Raw genomic sequence first — 14,766 nt, forward strand, 5'->3', positions numbered from 1 at the left:
TTACGGAATCGAGACACCGCCTCGACGAGCTCGAGGTCCCCCATTATTAATCCGCCGTAAAATGATCCTGGCGATTCAAGAAGCATGATGATACGAGCTCCATCATTAGCTCACCGAATAAAGCAGCCTCGAGACGCCAAAGGGCGCATATCTCACCATAAAAGCTCCGGAAAGCACAAGGGGGCGGGCGAGACCTTCCCCCCAACCTTAGTGACAGACTTTACTTCCCACGTCCGAGCTCCACAAGCCGCTCGAACTCGGAAGTCGGGGGGTAGTGTTGGGGGGAATAAAGTTTCCCCCCAAATGACATAAATACTCCTAAGAAGCCGTACAACCTCCGATCCCGGACAGCCGAAGTCAGCGTCCGACCTCGGAACGCTCGGCCACAAGACGACCGACCCCGAAACCTCCGACCTAAGAGAAACCCCGATGTCCGAGGACCGTACTCTAACACCCATCCGGCATTTATTGCGCATGGCCGCTGTAATCTTCCGGCTTACTCCATAATAAATGCGGATCTCCGGCTTACTCCACCAATAATGCGGATCTCCGGCTTACTCCATAATAAATGCGGATCTCCGGCTTACTCCACAATAAATGCGCATGGCTCCTGACATCTACGGATCCCCGGCTCTCCACGGCAAATCGACCCAGCAGGGTCTAGTCGACTATGATAAGTCTCTGATCTCGGCCATACCGCCGACATCAGTGCAATGATTCGCCTGACCGAGCGCCGACCTGAACAACATGCCAAGCCGTACTATGGCCTCGCCCTGTTACATCACAGGTAAACCGACCCCCACATATAAAAGGGAGCCTTGGCCTCCCAAGAGGGGATCGGAACATTCATACACCCAAAAATCACTGTTTATCTCCTTCTCCCCACTATTTGCCCCCTCCTTGACTTGAGCGTCGGAGGGCCGGCGCCGGAGAACCCGGCCACCGGTTCGTGTGCAGGCACCCGGACGGAGGACGCCGCCAGCCAACGGATCGCCGCCCCGCTGCGAGGACCTGCTGTTCCTTCTCTCCGACCGCCCCGGACGGAGGACGCCGCCCGCCGACAGACCGCCGCCCCGCCGTGAGAACAAACAGTCGTTTCCTCTCCTCGACCGAAGATTGCCCCCGGGTCCAATTTCCAGCAACAGTACCGATATAAAAATTTTCAAATCACATAAACTATGATAAATAATCATCACTACTTTGGAATCACTACAAAAATTTAGAATTTTGCCGACAAAAAATTTGGTCATAAAATTTTCTACTTTCATCATTAGAAGATTTTAGTAACCAAAAATATTTCGTCACTAGGTGGTCACTAAAGACCTCATGGCTAAAAGTTTTAGTGATAAAAATATAAAGTCATCAAAGAAATAATTATATTTAGTGACAAAATAAATGTTAAAGGCAAATGTTAGTGGCGATTTTGTTTATAGCAAAAGATTGAAAAATGGTATATACTAGAAAACTCACGATTATTTTTTTCATATTGTAATTAATAATAATGGTATATAATACAAAATACTTTTTAATACTTTATACTATACTTTATATAAGTAATTTTAATATTTTATATATTTTTAAAAAAGGGGGGTTGATGGGCCATGAAAAGCTGAACCTGTATTGGCCCAAGAAAATCTTTAACGGTCCAACAACGCTTCCCGTGCCCTAGTGGGCCACTTCGCTATTGCTTGACAGACACGTCATCATCACACAAACGGTCACCTTCTCACCTCTGTGCACTCGAGCCCCACTTCCTATCGGAAGGGCACAGCTTAGCTGGTTTTTTTTTTGGCTTAAAACGAGGTGCTTCATACAGTACGTGTACGAATACACCCAATAAAGTCAAAATAGAAAAGCTCACGGAGTGTCAATAGCAATTCCCCCTCCCCAGACCAAAGGGTATACTCTGAGTGATAGGCCGTGTAGGCAGCCACCCAGTCAGCCGCCCCGTTGGCTTATCTGAATACATGCTTGGCTTGGAAGGCCCCTCCATCTCTCATTATCATCCCTATGCTCGGATCAGGGGGTGGTTCGTGCTCTCGCCCCTCGACCCCCTCTGAATCCATCCGATGATTGTGGCCGAGTCGCCCTCCAAGATGATCGAACGAGCCTGCAGCACCACCCACGCATGTCGAAGGCCCACCCAGGCTGCTCGCAACTCTGCCCCTGGAACCGATATGTCAAACAGCTGGCAACCACCTGCCGCCACCACCCTGGAGTGCAGATCCCGAATCACAAAACCTGCACCACCCCATATACCGCCATTCAGCACCGACTCATCGAAGTTGACCTTGAGGAAGCTCGGAGGTGGGGGCTTCCAAGTGAAAAATACCGTTTGGGAAGCTGCCGAAGCAGAGGGGAAGCTCCAGGTGTCTCAAGCTATTAAAGGTCTATCTGAAGGATGGGTGGGCCCGATCTCCGTAGCCTGTGCCCGAGTAAACTCCGCAACAAATCTCGGTGACACCCTACGCTCACCGAATATACGAGTGTTCTTTGCCAGCCAGATCTGATGTACCGTGCAAGTTGCTCTAATAACCTTCTGATAAGTCCGTAAACTGGCCAGCTACTGTCTCATCACCGTAGAAACTGTGTCCTCACACTCCAAGCCTCCTACGGGAACCTTAAAACAGCTAAGTTGCTTAGGTACCTTAAAAAAAAAGGAAAGAGATAGACCTCATCGGATCACTCTCGGCCCGACTCCCCCACCCCGCCCCCTTTTCTGCTGCCGTTCTCCCGATTTTTACGCTCACCGCGAATGACCCGATCCGACTCATTCAAAATGGCTCCAAGCCCAGTGGGGGGTAGTTCTAAATACACCCCCCTATTGCTCAGGACACCCCCCAAAAATTAAAAAAAATACCCAAACTAACCTTTAGTGTAATTACCATATTGCCCTTGAAATTTTCTCAGTACACCCCCCTTCCTCCTCCTCCGTTTCGTGCTCCGTTCGGCACTGGATCGCCGAACAAAATGCTTCTGTTCGGCTGAACGGTGCCGAACAGAAGGCTTCTGTTCGGCGATCCAGTGCCGAACAGAAGGCTTCTGTTCGGCAACCCTCAACCGAACAGAATCCTTCTGTTCGGCGGAGGGGAGGGGAGGAGGGGTAGGAGGGTGGGGAGGAGGCGGCGGAGGGGGAGGGGTAGGAGGGGTAGTTGGAGGAGGGGGAGGTGGAGGAGGAGGAGGAGGAGGGGGAGGTGGAGGAGAAGGGGGAGGAGGGGTAGGAGGAGGAGGAATGGGAGCAGGGAGGAATAGGGGGTGGAGGAGGAGGCAAAGAAGGGGGAGAAGGCGGAGGGGGATGCAGAGTAAGAGGGGATGGGGATGGGGGGCGGAGGTAGAGGGGTGGAGGAGTAGGAGGAGGGAGGAGGGAGGAGGAGGAGGAGGGTGAATAGGCGGAGGAGGAGGGGAGAGGGATGAGGGGGAGGCAGAGGTGGGCGGGAAGAGGGGGAGGGGGAGGAGGAGGATGAGGAGGGGGGAGGAGGAGGAGGCAGAGGTGGGGGGTGGGGAGGGTGGGGGTAATTTAGGAATTTTTAATTTTTTAGGGGTGTCCTTAGCAAATGGGGGGTGTAGAGAGTATTTAATTTTTTTTTAATTTTTGGGGGGTGTCCTGAGCAATAGGGGGGGTGTATTTAGAACTACCCCCCAGTGGGCCACCGCTACGCATCAAGAAAATCCTTTTTTTTTTGGTAAAAGAAAATCTTTAGTTACCGTTACAACTCCTCACCCCCACTTTCCACACCCTCACCCTGTCGTCTATCGAATCTCCCGATTTTTACGCTCACCGCGAATGACCCGATCCGACTCGTTCAAAGAAAGGAATGGCTCCAAGCCCAGTGGGCACCAGCTACGCATCAAGAAAATCCTTCTTTTTTTTTCGGTAAAAGAAAATGTTTAGTTACCGTTACAACTCGTCACCTCCCACTTTCCACATCCCCACCCCCCCGTCTCCTTCTGTTCTCCTCTAAGATGCCTCCCGAGAGCAAATCTCCCATCGACAAGCTAATGGGTGCGGGCGCCTCCATGTTTCGCCGGGGATTCAACTCCTCCAAATGGTACGACCACCATCTCCTCCTCCTCTTCTTGTTCTTGTCATCAGCTCTTGTTTGGCTTTAGTTTTCTATGGAGATGATCTCTTTCTAACGATATGCAATGGCAGCAAGACGGAGGCGAAGCTGGCGATGGCGAGGATAAAGCTGCTGAGGAACAAGAGGGAGGTGCAGGTAAGGCAGATGAGGCGCGACATCGCCATGCTTCTCCAGTCCCGCCAGGAGGACACCGCCAGGATCCGGGTATTTTCCTCATTTTCCTTCCTGAGCTCCTGCTTCCCCAGTTTAGAGTTGGCATCGTGCTCTGTTCTTTTCTCATGTTCTCTTGTTACATTTGCTTCGGTTTCCTATATATGTAGAGAAAAGACAAATCTTGCTTTGATCAGGTCTGGGATCTAGTCTTCAGTTCAATAGACTTTGTGCTAGGTCTGTGATTTTTGGTTACGGGAAGTTTAGTTTGCTCTATTGAGGTATCCGATGGCCAGTTAAACGGCCCATGGATGGGATTAAGGTCGAACCGCTCCTCATGCGAACTTTCCTATTTAGAATTCTGTTATCGTTAGCCAGACACCAGAAAACGCTCAACTTTGGGGGATGCGAACACACCCGGAGATACTTAGCAAAAGCAAGTGACACCATTAATTTATGCTTCGTGATTACAGTGACTTCCTTAATCCTTCACAAGACTCATTGACTGGTTTGAACTTTTCCCCTGTTGCACTCACTAGGTTGTACCAGATTATCCCGTGCTCACTGGGAGAGAACACGCTACTGTTAAGGACACTAAAACAATAACGGCCACCTCCTCTCCTTCTCCTCACCTCTTTCTCCTTGAGAATTGTCACATCTGAATATAGGGGTCCAAGGTGAAGCTAGGCTTCCTTTGACAACTCTCCACAACATTGGAATTTCAGCCTCTTCGAGATTGAGTACTTAACATATGAAATCTTCCACAGCTACCTGTATGCTGCCAAGGATACTATAAGGTTCATCTTGCAATCAATCAATCTTGATTTGCTGAAAACAAAGTTATCCTTTTTTTTCTTGTCGACCTCTTCTATAAAGTCAAACTAGCCACAAAAAAAAAAGCTTGAAACACCTTCATGTTCCAAAAATGAATAGGCCTAACCTTCTTCTTTCTCATCTGGACCATGGCATATCAAGGCCTACCATCCCTGTATCAAGCATTGTATTGTACCGGCCGATGATGAATACAGTGCCAATTCTCGATACTTGAATTCTTGGTACCATAATATTTGCAATAGGCAGGCTACTTTAAGTAACTTAATAGAAGGTACACCTAAATCCTGGAGACGCAATTATACTTTATCCATCTTCCAAATCTTATAGAAAGGTTGCCTCTCTGTCCATCAGCAAATTCCTTGGATTTTGAGAATTAGCTGATCTACATGCCAGTACATTTTAAAACATGTAATCAAACACAAAAATTATCTTACAAATGGACTAACAGAGCTACAGAAAGAGTAAGAACTACTACTCATTTAGCTTGATATGGTCAATCTGAAATGAAATAATTTTGTAGGTAGAACATGTGATTAGAGAACAAAACGTTATGGCGGCCAATGAGATCATTGAACTTTTCTGTGAGCTGATTGTGGGGCGCCTTCCAATCATTGCAAAACAGAGGTTAGTTTATTTTCTGCTCATTGCTTTTCAAACTTTATACAAGTCAATGCTGATTTTGGCCTTCCATTTGTCAGGGATTGTCCCGCAGATTTAAAAGAAGGTATTTCTAGTTTGATATATGCTGCTCCGAGGTGCTCGGAAATCCCAGAACTTAGCCGAATTCGTGATATCTTTGAAAAGAAGTATGGAAAGGATTTTGTATCTGCAGCAACAGATCTACGACCTAACTCTGGTGTGAATTGTATGGTAATTATTCTATTAGCTATTCCAACAGCCAATGGTGCTATGATATTGTTCAATCCTCCCAGATGTTTCTTTTTCCTTTTACAGCAGATACTATCACTGGGCTAACTTGAAGCCTGGAACATGAAATGCTCGATTTTTGACACTTCACGAAATGCTTTTCCTAATTACCATTTTTCAGCTTGCAACCTGGCTAATAGATGCAACACTATCTAGGGCTAATGCGCATTGTTTCCTTGACTAATAGATGCTATTATATTTTATAGCACTATCAGAGCCTGGAACATCCACTGCTTCTTCTGTCAGATAAACTGACATAGCTAGTTCTTTTCTAACTGCGAAGTCCTACATAACAGTATTTGCATTTACAACTACATCATGCTTAAGTAAGTTAAGTTCTCTTCCTGCAGCTGATCGAGAAACTATCTGTTAGAAAACCTACTGGTGAAGTAAAGCTGAAAATCATGAAGGAAATAGCAAAGGAATATCAGATCAAATGGGACGCAACAGAATCTGAGACTGAACTTCTCAAGCCCCCAGAAGAACTTCTAGTATGATTGCAAAGCTCTCTATCCATCTCCCTAACCATGCATGCACACACCTGCGCATATGCATGTCTATGTTGGGTGTGTGTGCGGCATGCAATTGATCACTTTTGCATTTAACTTGTGTGTACACGGCAATCTCTTATGGCAAATTTTACAGGAAGGGCCTCGCTTGTTTGTTAGTGCCTCCAGCATCCCTGCGAAGCCTACTCATCCACCAAGCAATGTGCAACTGAATAAGCCTACTCATCCACCAAGCAATGTGCAGCTGAATAAGCCTACTCTCAGGTTTCCCTCTCTTCTTTTTCTTTTTTTAGTTGGCAACCTGACTGGTTCTCAAGAAGCTCGCCACTTGCAAAATTTCCTGTTGTTTCTGACATCAGATCTAACAATTGCAGGGAGGGTTCTAGTATGCAGTTCAAGGATACAGCTTCAGCTGCTCGAGCAGCTGCAGAGTCTGCAGAGAAAGCTGTTTCTGCTGCACAAGTTGCAGCATACCTTGCCAAACGGAACTCTCATCCATCTGATCATAAAGCAGTTACTATTGACACCAATGCAGATGGAGTGCAAACAAGATCTTTAGATTCTTCTGCTCAATCCTCTGTGACAAATGATTCTTCAGTCAATGAGTTCAATTCAAGGAGCATGAATACTACCAATTGGGATGATAAAAAGATTCCTAGAAGGAACAGTTGCACTGTGCGGAAGGTGAATTCAGATATAAGGTTTGATGACTCAGATGGATTAGAATCAGAAATTGATGAAGAAATAGACTTGGAAACATCAACAGAAACTCACCCTCCTCCTAATCGCCCTCCTCCTACACTGCGTCGGCATAGCGATCACTTTGAAGAAAAAAATCCTGCTGATGATAAATCAAATACAGGCACGGTCAACTCTATTTTTCGAGTTCATCCAAAGTTGCCCGACTATGAAGAACTTGCTGCTCGCTTCGAAGCACTCAAACAGCGCAGGTCTTGAAAATATATGTAGTTGAAGTAAAGCCTCTAAAGTTGCATTAGATGTATCTACATTTATATTTCTGAAGCACTCAATAAACAATTCTTGAGTACATTTGCTTAAAAGCAAAGTCTATAGTGGTGCCATTTGCATCTCTATTTACATATTTTGTTATGTAAGTTTTGGTCGGGAACATAATTATGAATGAATTCATTGGTGGTTAATGAGTAAAGATGGTCGTTCTCATTTGTATCATTCATTGTTTTTGTTATGCAGTATGACATAAAATGCTGTATATCCATTTATAGAAAAGATATGAAATGCTAAAAACACATGATAAGTATGCATGAGTGTCTTAAGTTTTTAACTGCCTAACTTAGAAAATAAATGATGATGCTGATGAATTCGAATTTCTATCTGTTGTTCTGCCATTAAAATTTTATCATAACAGCTCGTGATCATATTATTGTCATCAAGCCCTATATAAATGTTCTCTGCTTCCTTCAAAAGCCTTTGTCATATTTACATTTCCACAATTTTATGTGATCAAGGCATAAGATCCAAATATTCTTTTATTCAACAACTCATCAATATACATAAGTGAAGGATGACCCTACTTTTCCTCCAGCAAAACTAAAGATTAAACCTTTAGGCCCATGATTGATAAATAACACCTAGGATACATTTTATAAGCCATATAAAATACTCAAATCAAAGTACAGTATTTTTCTTACCCAACAGTATTCCGAATTTAATCAGTTCCGCTGATAAATTCCCAAATTATGGCCAACAGATATTGAAGGGTCTCTCTTCTCTATCCACGGCTCTACGCTCATAGCTCCATGCTGTGCTCAGAGCTAGAGAGAGCACTAAGGGGTCGACAATGACTTAGAGGTTGACAAGGTGCAGAATATCACCAGAGATTGGCGTTTCCCTCTCCCGTGCTTCTTCTCCGCCGCCAACACCCGCCGGCCGACCAGCTCCTCTGCCGGCGGCAGTCGAGGAGCAGGTCAGGGCTCGTGGACTGATTCCGCATAGACATTCTATGTGGATCGACGAGCTCCCCGAATCCTCCTACGGTTCGCGTCTCTCCCCCGAGTCCCTCATCTCTCTCCGTCTCGAGCTCCCCGAATCCTCCTTCGGTTCGCGTCTCTCCCCCGAGTCCCTCATCTCTCTCCGTCTCGAGCTCCAAGTCTCTTCTCCCATGGCGGCGGCCGCAACGGCGGCCCCTCGTGGCCGGCAACCGCAGGGCCGGGGGGTCGACGACGAGAACCTGGTCTTCGAGACGAGCCCCGGGGTGGAGGCCATCACGAGCTTCGACCAGACGGAGATCCGCGGGGTGGGGGATCTACGCTTATGGCTTTGAGAAACCCTCCGCCGGTCAGCAGCGGGCCGTGATTCCTATCATCCAGGGCCGCGACGTCATCGCCCAGGCACAGTCAGCATAGAATATCTATGCGGAAACAGTCAGCATAGAAGGAAAGATGTCGATCGGAACCGTCCGGACAGCCTGTCTATGCGGACATGATCCAAATAGGACATGCTATGCTTTACCTATTCGCATAGACCGTTTATGCGCACGCAGCCACACTATGCGGAAACTGTCCGCATAGAACAGTCTATGCGGAGACCTCCGTATAGGACATTCTATGCGGAACCTGTCCGCATAGATATTCTATGAGAACCGTTTATACGGAAACCTCCGTATAGGATATTCTATGCGGAATCTGTACGGATAGAATTCTATGCGGCAACAGTCCTCATAGATATTCTATGCGGCCACGACCGCATAGAACGGTTTATGCGTCCAGGTTCGGCATAGAATATATATGCCCTTTCCGCATAGACGTTCTATGCGACCGTTTCCATATAGTGTTATGTCGCATATATATGTTATGTGGACAGTTCCGGATATCATATTTTATGCGTCTTTGTCGCATATAATATTCGACGCGGGCATCACCGCATAGACTACGTATGCGGACCGATTCCGCATAATAATTGTCCAGAATTATGCAGCTGTTTCCGCATAATGACTAGCTAGAACCATGCGGACTATTTCCGCATAATAACTTTACTAGAATTATGCGGCCTATGTCCGCATAATAACTTCTAGAACTATGCGGATTGTTTCCGCATAATAACCAGCTAGATCTGTGGGGATTGTTTCCGCATATACGCTTTATGCGGACCGCCCACCTCCCTAGGTCTACTAGTCGGCGCTCGATCAAGATCAGATGGTTTACGTTTAGGATAGGCCCCAAGGTCCGCAAGATGGCTTCTCCTCGCCGCCTCCACCAACGCCGAGCCCTTCATTCGCCGCTCCACCGCTCCGCGGAGCCCCGAGGACGCCTCGATACCTCTCTCCGCCGTCGATCTCCCTCCGAAGGTAAAGCTAGGCTACCGTTCAGGATTTGGGGAGGGGGTGCACGGCAAGGACCCGAGGTCGAGGAGGAGAACACGAAGGAGAAAAGAAGAATGGAATCCTGTGTTTTCGTTAGTCCTTTATGATGTCTTTCCATTTCCCTGTGTTCAATGACCAAGCGGCAAATAGCTTGAGAAGCGAGAAAGCGAAACACCAAGAATATATCTGAACATGTTCTCAGCTGTCATGACACGGAAAAATTGCAAAACATGAATCCCTAAGGGCATGACTTCATTTAGCCAACAAAGTTAACAATATACAATTTGTTCTAATCTAATTTTTTTCTTTTTGTAAACTAAAGATGGTCCCATCATTCATCCCAAGCTACAGGTAGAACAATGAGAAAAGTCTTAAATTTTTTGAACAATGAGATTAAGAACTAACATTGGATTGGTTCACTAGAAGGTCAGAAAAGCAACCAAATTTAGTAAGAAATATGCAGAAATTAGAAGGCGAATCAAGTAGGCCTCAGGTATGATGTTGAAGAAGGTTAGCAAGGATTATTTAGTGACTTGAGAAACCTAGGAAAATGAACTCATCAGGTTAATATTTATATTGTGGAGAATTGCAGGAATTCTCTAAATTCTACACGTATATATGAATTTTCATTTCTGCGCTCTTGACTTCAGATTATTTAAGGAGCCCTAAGTACAGTACATGTGGCCTAGACCGTATAAGTGAAAGTATAAACAAGTCAAGAATGGCTCAAGATAAGAATTGAGTCAAGGAACAAGTGAGAAAAAAAGGAAATACTCAAGAAAATAAATGGATTAAATTGACCTGAATGGAGATTTCAACTCACGACCTTTGGCTCTAATACCATGTTAAACTTACCACTAGACATCAAAAGCTTAAGCTGTACACGTATAAGTTATTGGAAGTTGGAAATTGATGAGAGGTGTGAACCCAAGTAGACAGGCATATAGACATTACCGATGGCAGACACTAAGCTGCTCTAGTAGTCTTCTCCTTGTATATCCATTATCTGTCTCATTTTTCAGAAATTGGTCAATTTGAAGCTAAACCTTTTCTGTCACTTCAAAGACAGAAAAGTGTCTCTTTTCTTATTTTTCCAGTGGCAATACACCAAATTTCCAGGAAGAGGATTATGAATCTTCTCCTCTACCATCAAATCCTAAGTCATATTATGCCTAGCATATGAGAGAAGCAGATAGCAGACAATCTGATACCAGTCAATTCAAAACTATTCAATATGCATGCTTCGGTCTCTCTTGTCATCTCTTTCTTTATCCAAGTAGTCTTATGACACCAATTTTGATGGGTGGGTCTGTTTGATGCCATCAACAGATTTACAGCACCATAAATAAAGAAAGCTTTTTTGCCCACACTAAATCTTTTCAAACTCCTCATTATAAATCCTTTCATGTCTCCCTATTGTATGATCCAATTGGATCGACCCATTATGGTGTTGTAATGCCAAGACATCATAAAAGTTGGTCCACAGTTTAGTTTAGTTTTTGTTTTTTCTTCTTTTTTTTTTTCTTTTTTTTTTTTTTGAAAAAATATGGCAGGCAATGCCTCCATCAGGGTTCAAGCACTGGGACCTCTGTTCAGTGCATGCTCTGAGAAGGGTCCAACCAGCGGTTTCAAGTTGTCTTGGCCGGTGTCTAGTTGTCCCATATCTTCAAAATATTTTAGACAAGAAACTCGGGAACACGTCTCGATCAGTAGGTCTATGGTTCACACCCTCGGCCATCAAAGAAAGTCTGCTTATCTTCTCTTTTCTAACTTTGTTGGCTACATTCATACCCACCGTGTGTGAGCCGCCGGCCCGCCATTGTACAAAAAAGAAAAGAAAAGCCTGAACTAGTATTATTAGTCTACCCTCATGTTTTTTCTGTAATTAGCTTTCAACCAATTCTGGCATTTCTCAGCTAGAAAAGGTAAAAGATGGGAGCTCAGATGATATCCTTGATGCATTTATCAATATATTTAGTGGTTATTCCTCGGGAAGTTGATTATAAAAACTAGAACACCGAGTCCATCTTAGATCCAAAGTATTGATAACTCGAAACTTACGAACATGTGACATTCTCATCATGATTAATTCACTTGTTAGATCTATAATCTGAGAATCATAAGAGCATTACACATTGTACAGATCTTATTTCGACTATTACCATAATACAAAAACTTGCGAGTCATATGGCAGCCATTTGAAGGTGCACTCAAACTATTTTCTTCAATCACAAGGAGCTTGCGATAAGTTTTGTTATCCAAGACAAGAGATTCTTCATCTTTTAAAGCCTTTAGAAGCAAGATGGGAGTCATAAAATCCGAATAGTCTTAACCCAGATGGTTGGCACCATCTCTCTCCCTCTCTAGTGGACTGGAATAGGATCCTAATTCTCGGGCCCACTACACACCACATTTCTCAGAAAGCTAGAATGAGGAAAAAGAGTTACATTCATGGCCTACTAAGCAAATGAAACAACGGAAATAAGGGACAAAGCCACATGAGGTGGCCCTTCACATAGTTCTCGTCAACAACAAGATCTATACAGCCATGCATCAATGTCTTGCTAGTTATTGCATCAAAAACAAAAAAAAATGCAAGTTGAAAATGCGACCGACAAGTTACTTGTGAAGAGTGAAAAATTTTTAGGGCAAGAAGGAATTGTTAGCTTTTGTCACTACCAGGGGGAATCTTATCATCTTCTGACCTCTCCGCATTATTGTGGTTCTTTTTTGTGCTGTCCTGCCCATTTCATGAACCTGACCAAAGCCTGAACGTGCAACCCTTAGTTGTTTTCTTGTTGAACCGGCACACGATTTGCTTGCTATAAAACGACGTTGACCGTCAAAATTTAGGATGGCAGTCAAAAGGACCAGGCGTTGAAGTTACCCTTATACTCTTGAGTACGTTGACCGTCAACCGACGAGCTCTTCTCTATTTGTATGGGGTTGGCTATGTGAACTAAGAGATGGTAACCAACAAGTTTAAGATTGTAATATTTTATACTGGCACTTTACTGGATATTAAGTCTCTAGATTAATGTCATCAGAATTCAAAACAAAGGTACGACAAGATTACCATGAACACCTGAAAAGCTGATTCATCGGCAGTAAGTTTTACTTTAATGGTCACGCTGTCAAGTTTATGCAATCAGTAAATCTGGTGGACAAAATAGGTGACAAAAACTACTGATGTCACCAATGATTAGTTTACATAATTTAACGAAGCTATTCGATGACATGATATAGTGAATCATTTCAACTTAGTTTATCTATAATTTAACCACCACCTTGGTTCTTGATGTATATATCCTTTTATTGCTCTCATATAATTCATGATGTCGGGTGAAGAACACACCGAGAGACATGATGCATGCATGATGTGCTTTTTTTGGTGGCACGCTTGCGTCGTAGCATTATTCTTTCAAAATTCAAACACTTGTACTCGAGTGCAACAAACATAGAACGCCAAAGCCCATAGTGATTGATTGCAGCTTTCATCTGTAGCTGGGAGACGTTGCCTTTCTTTCTCATCTTGTAAACCGATTCTACCATCCCCAGTCGAGCCACAAGAGAATGTAAAGTTATAGCCATATAAAATGAAAAAAAAATGCCTCAGTACCCATCTCTGTCCCCACTATCTACCAATGAAAACAGTGGGATCCTACAAGATTCTAGTGGCTTAGCAGCCAGAGGAAAAGAAATAAGCAAAAATGATTACCGTAGTAGCTGGGAGCGAAATAGAAGCAGCCTAAACCGTGAAAGCAAAGTTATGCGCGTGAGGCAATACAAGCATGATGGAATGCTGCATGCGAAGGTCTAGTAGCTGAAAGCATCGCTAGGTTACGCTCTGACGTGAATAGCATGAGGCACGTGGAATCCTGTGTGTATCTATGCAAAGACCATATTGTAGGGCTAAATACTTCTCTCGATGATGGATAGATAGCTAATTAAATCTTGTGGTGCCATTGGAAGATGCAAAGTAGTACGGATCCAAAGCTGGAGTCAGATCGAGAAGAATGGTCCAGAGGCTGAAGGCAACTTGCGCCTGATAAAGCCATAAATGACTGAAGGAGCCGCGCCCACAGTGCCACTCGCCTAACAAGCCCTCCAGGCCCACCCGTTCCCTTGGCTGATGGTTTATGGCTTTATATTAGTACGGTGCCGCTTTCTTGAGAGAGCGGCATAGTTTGGAGGGTACTCTGAATGGTTTGACAAACAAATGGTTTAGTTTGCCTTGGTGAGGAAGAACTACTTAGGTGGCTGAGAAAAGAGAAGTGCTTGCTTCCATCACCATGGAGGTACTGCTTACAAGGTTGAGGTCATGGTAGTATTTCCTCTCCAATCTTAGCTTGTGAGCTAGTCAACTTATTGTCTTATTGTCGCAATTATTTGACAAGTGAGGGAACTTTGGCCTTAATGCAGGCCAATTTCAGAGAAAAAACTATATACTTAGATTACAATGTATGTCGGACTACAAGCGGATTCTATTGGCCTGGTTTCGACCCAGAATTAATCCACTTCAATCAAAATTGAAGTTACTTTTATTAGGATTCAGAACAAAAAATATGACTCACTTTCAAATATGGATTCGGTCTGGTCATTGAGTTTCCAGTTTAAATCCGAGTTGATCCAAAACCAGTATGCTACATATTTCCTATTTCTCTTTGAATGTAAGAAATCAATTATTCTGTAATAAAATCAATGTAGTTAGCCATTATTTTTTTATTATATTTGTTTGTAGTTATCAATCAACTTTTATATATAATAGATCGTTGATAATGTGTATATGTTGCTTGCTATTATTTCATTGCATGATATGTTTGTGATATAATTAGACAATCAATTTACACATATTTACTATGGTGTGTCTTTGAATTATTTTTACTTGATAGAATTAATGCACCTATATATTGGATCAAACCCA

The 14,766-nt window shown here is 44.0% G+C and overlaps 1 protein-coding gene across 1 annotated transcript; it reads left to right on the forward strand.

Annotated features, from left to right (window-relative positions):
* Positions 1-3,907: 3,907 nt before the first annotated feature.
* LOC120109329 (IST1-like protein) lies at positions 3,908-7,685 on the forward strand. Its single transcript, XM_039123076.1, has 7 exons — positions 3,908-4,049; positions 4,154-4,286; positions 5,587-5,690; positions 5,765-5,936; positions 6,344-6,484; positions 6,639-6,766; positions 6,877-7,685. The coding sequence occupies exons 1-7, from the start codon at positions 3,964-3,966 to the stop codon at positions 7,457-7,459; spliced, it is 1,347 nt and encodes a 448-aa protein (XP_038979004.1). The 5' UTR covers positions 3,908-3,963; the 3' UTR covers positions 7,460-7,685.
* The last annotated feature ends 7,081 nt before the right edge of the window (positions 7,686-14,766 follow it).

Source organism: Phoenix dactylifera, unplaced genomic scaffold, assembly GCF_009389715.1.
Source record: "Phoenix dactylifera cultivar Barhee BC4 unplaced genomic scaffold, palm_55x_up_171113_PBpolish2nd_filt_p 002043F, whole genome shotgun sequence".
Lineage (NCBI taxonomy): Eukaryota > Viridiplantae > Streptophyta > Magnoliopsida > Arecales > Arecaceae > Phoenix > Phoenix dactylifera.

Excerpts from the sequence above, each read along its gene's own strand:
- LOC120109329 (XM_039123076.1), top strand. The coding sequence starts at position 3,964 with ATGCCTCCCGAGAGCAAATCTCCCATCGACAAGCTAATGGGTGCGGGC. Across the intron at positions 4,050-4,153 it reads GGATTCAACTCCTCCAAATG|CAAGACGGAGGCGAAGCTGG; the intron begins GTACGACCACCA and ends ATGCAATGGCAG. Across the intron at positions 6,485-6,638 it reads AGCCCCCAGAAGAACTTCTA|GAAGGGCCTCGCTTGTTTGT; the intron begins GTATGATTGCAA and ends CAAATTTTACAG.